Source organism: Lactuca sativa, chromosome 7 (genome assembly GCF_002870075.4).
Source record: "Lactuca sativa cultivar Salinas chromosome 7, Lsat_Salinas_v11, whole genome shotgun sequence".
In the NCBI taxonomy this organism is placed as follows: domain Eukaryota; kingdom Viridiplantae; phylum Streptophyta; class Magnoliopsida; order Asterales; family Asteraceae; genus Lactuca; species Lactuca sativa.
Window position 1 is genome coordinate 62198293 of NC_056629.2, and position 9531 is coordinate 62207823.

Genomic DNA, 9531 nt, shown 5'->3' on the forward strand with positions numbered 1-9531 from the left:
TCTATGGCTTCCAAAACTATAAGATTAAAAGTACCGGGAAAGATCACATTGATGTGCTGAAGCTTGGAATAGACATTAGGAAGCATGTTAAAAAGACAAGACTTGACAAAGTTTTCCAATAAAGAACTTCTCAAATATCAAATGATGCATAATATAAAATCCATAAGTTTAAATGATCATAAATTTAATAGAAGTTGTCAAACAAATTTGTTTAATTAAAATGGAGAAAATACTAATTGATAGAATTTAAGCATAGTATATTAACTAATAGTGTGGGCAGCCAAAATGATGGCCCATGGTTGATCTTAGACTTCTTAGAGGGTTGACCATGAAGTACATATTGGCCATCCGTTATTATGGTCAACTATAAGATGAGTGTTTGAAATGGGTTGGATAGTCGATTATGAACGCCTAGATTGCCTTATTTATTTTGTATGAATATTATATACCAAATAAAATTTATTTTAGTAAGACATTCGTAATGGCCATATCTATGTTGTATAGATACAAAGACTTTGTCAAAATTGTTTTTAAAATAAAATATAATTTTGATCTTTATGTTCCATTTAAAATCTTTAGTTCGGTTCAAAATTTTGAAATTGTCTTAATGGCATCATAGTTTGTATTTTGTTGCAAATATGTTCATGATGACTTCAAAATTTGGGATCATATGTGCAACAAAATAAAAACACTAGGATGACAATGAATTTTTTTTTTTTTTTTTTTTTTTTTTTTTTTTTTTTTTTTTTTTTTTTAATTTTGGACAGAAGAAGAAAGAAGAAAGGAGTTGTGTGGTTAACTGTAGCTAAAGCTCGGTATGCCAACATCCACGCCGCATGGGAGTGTGCTCGTCGTAACCCATGGCCATGTCATCATCACACCACCAACGTTGGAGGTATGACCATAGCGTAAGTTATAATAATTTGAGCGTATGTCTACCTCTTAGAACTTGATTTCCGTTTTTATTTTTATAATAAAAATCATGATTAATAATTTGTATCGGTTGACATATTTGGACTACTAGTGTATAATTTTGTTAGTTTCAGTTTGATAATCATAATACAAATGAATTTCCATTAAACTCTTTGTTTTCATAAATTATTTTTGTTTGAGCATCTTTTATTTATGTATTACAAAATCCAAAAACCGTGAAAGCAGCAGAGACAACCTTATGTAGTAGGCCAAGGTAACCTAGGCAATCCTTCAAATTTTTTAGTGAAATGCTAAATAAAAAAAAATAATAATAAAAAAAAAAAATGAAATCCCTAATAAGTATTTATAAAACCCTTGTAGAAACCTATTTACTTTGCTTGTAAACTGTTATCTTCAATTTGCACTTTGCTAGAGGTTGATTTATTTATTATATATTTACCGGTTAAAAATAAAACAACACTTTGAAAAAGGTTTTTAAGAAAATTGTTAATGCAAACCGATTTGAGGTAAATTTTGTTATTTAATAAAATTAAGGTGTTATATATACAATCCCACACTCATCAACAATTCAACATAACTCGGATGTAATACTCATAATTTGTGTATTAACATAGTATATTTTAGGGTTAAAAGTTAAAACTAACAAGTAACATCTATACTAATTACTAAACTATATATTTCGTGCAAAATAACGTAATATATTTTAGTTTTTGTCCATTTTAAGACAATATTCTTTTCCATTTTAGGACAAGATTTTTTCCATTATAATGGGATTTATAATCAAATTATAATCATTGTGAATTGTTTAAAATCAAAATATGTGATTATAAAAGAGAAATTTTCACATAAAAAGCAAAAACAAACAAATTTTAAGCACAATGATAGTAAATAGGTGTAACAAGATTTAAAGTTGATTTATTTATTTATTATTATTATTTTCAATTAAAGGAAGGTTTTGTTATCCAATAAAAAAACATTCTTGCTAGGTAAATAGAGAATATCAAAAACAAAAACAAAAACAAATCTGGTGTGCCTAACTGCACAATCTTCCTCTTTGTTTCAATCAGCCGTCGTCACGCATAGACAGATCCCTGAGACTGAAAACCCTCTCTTTCTAATTTGATCTCCATTTTCATCTCTCGAGATTTTTAGACTCTAACCCTTGAAAATTTTAAATTATTCGTGTCTCTGCGTCGATTACAAGAATCAATTTTCATCAAGGGTTGTTTAAAACCCATCTGGGGTTTGTTTTGATCAGCAAGACACCCACCCAGATGATGGGTTTTTAATCCTTTTACACTATTCGTTGCTTCTAATCTTTGAATTCACGATGTGGGTTCGTTGAGAATTTGGGATTCCAATTATGGGTTTTGCTAAACTTTTAAATTTGATGTGGGTTTTCGAGGTTGGTGTAGTTAGGTTAAAATCCTGAATTAATCCTTCATACCTCCTTTTCAGATTTCAAAATTGGGTTTCCGGGTCTCAGTTAATGTTTTCTATTTTACTTTCTGATTTCATAATCTACTGATTCCATTGCTTTCGATACTGCTCCATTGGCTTCAATGTTTATCTGAGATTGCTATCAATTCCGTCATCGAATCTCAGAGCAGATTCCGAGATTATAAGTTTTTTGGAGCAGTGAAATCCACATAGTTTCCTATTTTATAAAAATGTCCGGTGGCACCCCAACTGCTGGTGGCCTTATGCGGCAGAGACACAGTCAAGGCTATGCATCAAGCGGCGACGATCTTGAAGACGATGCTTGTTCTAGAAATCGGTCTCAATCACCTGCTTTTCCTACAACAAGAACATGGGTTGAGGTTTTAGAGAATGTACTCTGGATTGCTTCTGCAGTTTTTATCGTATACTTGGGAGATTGGCACTCAAACTTGATTTATATCTTGTTTCATGATGGTAGGATTAGAAGGTAAGCTTTCTTATATTATTCTTTGTATATTCTTATGTTTTATTCAGTTATGATGAACTGATGATGACAATATGTGTTCGTTTTTGTGCATTATGCAGAATACCGTTGTATTTGGGGGTGTTTGGTGTGAGTTTGAACTTTCTCTATTTCTTGTATACAAGTATGTTAGTGTGGGGTGTCCGAAAGTCTAGTGAGAAGTGGGAGATATCAAGTACAGATGCCCTCCCCTTTGTTACAATACTCGGACTCATATCTTTTTCTTTGTAAGAATAACTTCCATAATCTTCTTCTTCTTTTTTTTTTTGTGTCTAGATGTGTGACTTAATTGATTATTGCAATATTTGGTAACAAAAAACGTTATTGTGACTATGGTTTTATGATTATTTAGGGCCAAAATAAGCATCATACATTTGTTTATTTGTTTACTATTGGATGATACTTTTCATTTCTTCCTATAACAACATTGTACTTTGAAAAATCTACTCAATTATAGAATTGTTATCCAATTACAGATCAAATTTATTGTTATAATGTTGTAGTAGATATAAATTAAAGTACAATGTTGTAATAAACAAAATAACGAGAACACAAACACCTGTATATGGATTACCAAATTAAGTAAGTCCATTAAGTCAAAAAGAAACAGCACCTTAGATAAATGTAAGATTTTTGATTATTCAAATCACAATAATAATTCAAAATCGTTAAACATGCAGTATTTTTTCACATTATAAGATTGTTTTTTTCTCTTTTCCTCTTTTCTTTTTGGAATTACTTTACAGGTTCTGTTTTGCTTTGTGGCCAATTTGGAGTTTCTTGACCCTCCCTCTTGTGGTAAATGAGCAAAATTACTCATTTTTCATTAAAAAGATGAAATCTTTATGCAAATTACATTTTTTGATGCATGTTTTTGTTTTTTTTGCAGTTCACATTGTTCATGGCTTGCATGGTGATATTGCCATACATGGTTCTTGAGACATTCAAGCAGCAACCATCAGATATGTTTCGAATTGATTGAAAAATTATGGTGCTTTGTTCATATTTTGACATTGATTGAAGGTAATTATGCTTTCAATTTGTAAACGATACTAACATCAAAACAGGCGAATATTTCTTTTTCTTGAATCAATCGGTTTCTTTCTTTTTTTTTTTTTTTTTTTTTTTAAAGAAGACATCAGTTAGTGAAAGTAGAAGAAATCTCGGGTGAATTTTAGTTAGAATTGATAGAGAAGGAACAAGTTTCATAGTGATTTGAGTGATAGTTTGAAAGGTTTTCTTGTGGAATTGGTTTGTTACTTTATATTATGATTTATATATTGTTTTTCATTTTATAGCTATATCTTGTGTTCAACATGTAATATTACGTAATACATAACTATGGAGTGTTTGAATGTGTGTTTTTAAAGTGATTATTGCGACTTCAAGGATACAAAATTTTGAGTAATAGTGACAACTCATCTCACATGGATAGAAGAGTGAGAAGGAGTTTAAGTTGTGGAGTTGATAACAAAATGTTCCACATGGATACAAAATTTTGAGTACTTTATAAGTTTTAAGTTGTTGGTTGCTTTCATAATGGTTTATAGTTTGTAAGTTTGGGTTTGAGGTGTTATAATAACGTGTATAGGCCAGTGTGGGCCAACATTAGCCGATTGAGACCCAACTATTCATATAAAATTACAATCATACCTATATATGGCGACATGAGGTCCCATGGCTTCATGTAGCCATGTTACTGTATATGATGAGGGTATGTGGGTATGAATGTCTTTTGTCTAACTAATGAATGTCAAATGGAGTACAAAGTTGTATATGATGAGGGTATGAATGTCTTTTGTCTAACTAATGAATGTCAAATGGAGTACAAAGTCGTGTCGTGTTGTGTTGTGTTGTGTCTTATCTTGTCTTTCATAATAAACAGTTTTGCATTATTTTGTCTTTTATAATAACCAAGTTTGTAACAGTTTACATGAAATCTGACCCTTTTGGTCATTTGAGTCATACCAACTTTAAAATATTGTTCTTTTGTTAAAACCAAAAGCAAATTGGGGCTAACCCACTATATGGAGGGTTTAAATTAACAACTAACTAGAAGGTCTTGAGTTCAATCTTAAGGAGAAGAGAAAAATATGATTATTTGTCGTTTCAAAAAAAAAATTAAAACCAAAGAACATATGGTTCAAGCTCTTCCAAATAAACAAAAGAGATAATGACTTGTAAGTGTAATAAGGTTTTAGAATTGTTAAAAAAGAAGATATATTTAGGTTTTTTTAAACATTTGGCCAACAAGCCTATATATGTTAAAAAAAGACAAGATGACCAACAATGAAAGGGTTTTTTTTTAATTTCCATCTCCATCAACCTTTAAACTTTAAACTTGTGAGGGTAACCAACTTTTAAATTGTACATATTTAGCCATTTTTATATATATTTAACAAATAAACTTAAATGCTTACAAAAAATTATCATAATCAAAAAATATTTCAAATTTCTCTAAAATACACATGTATTTTATTCCATCTAAGGGATAATCAATCATAAAAATTGTCATGAATTATCCATAAGACTTGTTATAATAGATACGACACATGTTTTTTTAAACGACAAACAAATTAAGATTAAGTTTACTCGTAATATTCTAGGGAGCACCCCTGGTTCGACCTCATTTACAAGGCAAATCCAGACCCCCATAGGAATTTCTAGGGAATTCCCTACAAGTATAGTTTAAGGGAATCCCACTCACAACCTCACGCACCACATTAGGATAAAATCTGGTGTATCAACTCAGCAAGGTTGGATATCACTTGCACGACACATGTTACTAACTTCTTCTCTTTTTTTTTTACAATTTAACCCCAAAAAATTTTACAAATTTGTTCCAACTTTGTTTTTACATGTTGGATGAAACATTGTTTATTTTACAAATTTACTTATTCTTTTGTATAAACCACCTCTCCTGATTACCAGAATCAATCAGCTATAACCTGACCTAAGTTGTTTCAAAAAAAGCATATCCTTGATCTCTCATTTTACAATCTTAACATAAATGACTCTCTTGTCCACAACTAAAATATCTCAAGGTATCCATACCATACTCGTTGCGTCAACCGCAACTACCTAAACCATCCAAACGATTATCCAAAGCCTTAATATCTCACTTCGGTGGTGCCTGAACCTGTATCCGCTCACTAGTCTCGTGTTGGGAATACATCCTAAATCTGAAATCATATGCCCGATCTCTCTCCTTCTCTTCCCTTCCAACACGGGAGGCTGAAGGAATATAACACTGTCGTAGAAAATGACATCCCAATCCATCGCCCGACCACCCATCCTCAGGCTACAATCCTCGAGTCGATTACCACAATCACTTCTTACTTGAGTTCCCATGACTCAGTCTGGTTCTACTTGAACAAGGCCCTTGAGACCTTCGACTCAGCTAACTCACACCGGTCTGCACCATTCAAACTCACTCTGTCATGGATACTAAGGTCCGAACAATTACCAGACTCGTCCTCATCCTGAACAACCATAATTGAAAGATCGATAAGGACATAAACATAATGCAACTAATCATGGTGACAAACCATTTTATTTACCCTCAACCAGCTCCTCAATAACCTTTTCAACTCTTCTTGATCCCCGTACGGATCCTGCGTTTCCGGTAGTATTGTGCCCATACTACCTTCCATATATATATATATATGTATTCATCCCAAGAATTGTCTCAAGGTTCCCAAGTCACTACTCAAGACCACAACCAACCGATCAAATCACATATACCCACGCTCGAAAAAAATACACATTGCTAATCTTTCTAGATTCTCTTTCTAAGACTTCTCTTACGCAAGTGCCTACACGAGCACATTCTAACACTCTTCCTAGGTCACTAGGAAGTCCCACCTCACCCTGATATCAGTCACAGAAGAAACTTCTACCAATATCAACTAATTATCTTATGAATAGGATTACATGCAAAAAAATAATTAAGCAATCTTTCAGCTGAAAGATCCTACACTACAACGGTGGACTTAAACAAGAGTTGCACAATAATGCTAAATCAAGCATTTTAAAACTAATTAATCCTTATGGCATGCAACCTTACGTATTCGTTTAATAGTTAATTAATATCAATATAGGTTCACATAGCACAAAGCAAGCAATATTTGAGCAGTAGATCCAACAGGCAACAAGACATCATAAATATCAGGCAATTCTAATACACAACTCCTAAAGATTCTTAGCCTACACACTATCATGCATCTCTAGAAGTTCCCATATCATTCACTGATATTGCTATATTTATACATATATTTAGGCATTATTTTAATATATTTTAAGCTATAATTTGGTTAAAAGCAATGATATTTGGTACTTATTGAGTTGAATTACATTTTACAGCCAAATAGGACATTCTTGAAGGAAAATGATCAAAACTGACAAATACTGGAACTTGGAAAGACTGGAGCTGAAGGTGGGAGATAAACAGAGCTTAAAAGGAAGAAAAACAATGAAAATATGAGTCCCAAGACGTGGCTTCAGAGCCCCATGGCGTGGCGAGAGGAAAAATCTCAACGATATGCACAATAACTGAGCTCACGACGTGAGCATTGTAATCTCACTTCGTGAGGAGGATTCTTCTAGAAGATAACTACACGGATTGTAGTTTCCTTACTAGACGCAAACTGATCTAAGCTCACAACGTGCGACCTTAATTCTCACGACGTGAGGTACGATTTTATGAAAAACTATAAATACTCCTTCCATAATCAATTTGGAAGGTTATATCTGATTTTCTAGAGAGGCCAGAGGTATGCGAAAAACAACCATTTGGAAGAGAGAACGCTTGGAGATTGAAGATTTGAAGATTACACATCACATTCAGTTTGCATTAGATTAACTATGTCGAAGTCTTATGTTTTTGTGTGCTTATTTTCTGCTATAAGTAGCTAATCGTTAGGCTTTCGTTTAGTGTAGATGAACCCTAATACTATGTGTTAGTTTCTTATATTTGGAATTTATGAAGTTGGTTAATGCATGTGTTTGATTATCATTACCTAACATGTTAAAGTTTACATCCATGTTGCTTTGATTCAAGTTAAGTGTAGTTTAATGACCATTTGAATTGCATGAACTTGTTTACCTAATAGTTTATGATCATTAAATTGTTAGAGTTAGGATTAATCAGATCTTAGATTAAGTAATAAAGGTAACAATTTTAACTGTGCTGGAGAACATTAATTTAATCATAATTATGTTTGATAATTTGTCTTGATCATAGATGATTATCTAGATATATCTTATATATCCCAATTATCATTAATAATCAATTTTGTGTTTGCTTGTGTATGATCATTACATAATAGTTGAAAAAAAATGGAAGTATGTAACCTTCTAAAATCTATGTTGCTTCTATAATATCAATTTTGTGATATAAATAGAAACTCCTTTGTCAATGGAACCCGCTTTAATGATTTGAGTGGCCCTACCTTCTACTTTCTTTTACAATTTTTTGTATAAACTATTATATATTATATATACTTAAACGACTACAAATTAAAACTTATCACAATAAACGTGGCTTGTCTTAAAAAACATTATGGAACTAATCAAGTTTTAAAAAAATGGTCATCATAAAAATAATCACATATGAAATAAAATATCATGACACTTTTTACAAAATTTGAACTCATGAAATAACTCACGCGTTAAAAAGGTATATCATTTTGTAGGATTTATTGTCAAAATGCACTCACGTAATAGTTCTTTCACCGTAAGAGTATTCATGTTTATTCAAATAGTTTGTCATTATTAAAGCGGCATATTCTGAAATGAAAAAAGTATTGCCATGTTTAAAATTTTATCTTTAATTATGATGTTTTAATTAATACTTAAATAGGAGAAAAGATAAGTACACAAAAAATTCTTATAAAATGAAAAGGTGAGAAAAAAAGGAAAGTGGGCCGCGTTTAAAAATGATCAAAAAAATTTAGAAAATATTATTATAATTTTTAACGTTCATTATTATTGGTGGGTTTTAATGAATTATTCACACAAGAAACGTTATATAACAGAAACAATAGTCAATCTCTTGCAAGTTGCAATCTAAGTTATCTAACCCTCACATCCTTTTAAGTTTTATCTCAAACAATGATTAAATATTTTTTTAATGTAGAATTTACCACATGTCAATATTTTATAGGATGTTATGATTTATTTGGATAAAACTTATTATCTAATAAATCTACATCTGCTAATACACATATAAGTATAAAGTTCGAACTTTTTTTTTTTTTTTTTGTTCTCTCTTACAAATAGCGTCAAATATCTACATATTTTCACATTCAATCTCAACTTTTCATTTCTGATCATTTTAATTTTATTTTTACGACAATCCAACATATGTAAATGTTATTTTGAATCTTCAAGACTCAAGATTCATGCAAACCTTCAATACTATGAAACCTCATAATCCAAATACTATGAATCTTGAAAACTCAAGACTCATCTAAATTGTATTTTTATAGAATCTTAACCGAAGATTCAAAGTACTATAACTGAACATCAAACCACTCAAAAATATTGTAAGGCAATAAATAAGAAGCTAGTCTTACGTTTTATTGTCTATTATTCCAAATGTTAATCAAATTAACTAACATAAAATAATAAGAAAA

General features: G+C 31.1%; 1 protein-coding gene across 1 annotated transcript; it reads left to right on the plus strand.

Moving 5' to 3' along the window:
- Positions 1-1931: 1931 nt before the first annotated feature.
- On the plus strand, positions 1932-4199 carry LOC111893346 (uncharacterized). Its single transcript, XM_023889412.3, has 4 exons — positions 1932-2860; positions 2959-3123; positions 3643-3694; positions 3786-4199. Exons 1-4 carry the CDS (start codon positions 2604-2606, stop codon positions 3876-3878), a joined length of 567 nt encoding a protein of 188 aa, XP_023745180.1. The 5' UTR covers positions 1932-2603; the 3' UTR covers positions 3879-4199.
- Positions 4200-9531: the final 5332 nt, after the last annotated feature.

Bases quoted from the DNA above. Each gene is read 5' to 3' on its own strand.
- LOC111893346 (XM_023889412.3), top strand. From the start codon at position 2,604: ATGTCCGGTGGCACCCCAACTGCTGGTGGCCTTATGCGGCAGAGACAC. The intron at 3,124-3,642 runs GTAAGAATAACT...ATTACTTTACAG, and splicing joins GGACTCATATCTTTTTCTTT to GTTCTGTTTTGCTTTGTGGC. The intron at 3,695-3,785 runs GTAAATGAGCAA...TTTTTTTTGCAG, and splicing joins TCTTGACCCTCCCTCTTGTG to TTCACATTGTTCATGGCTTG.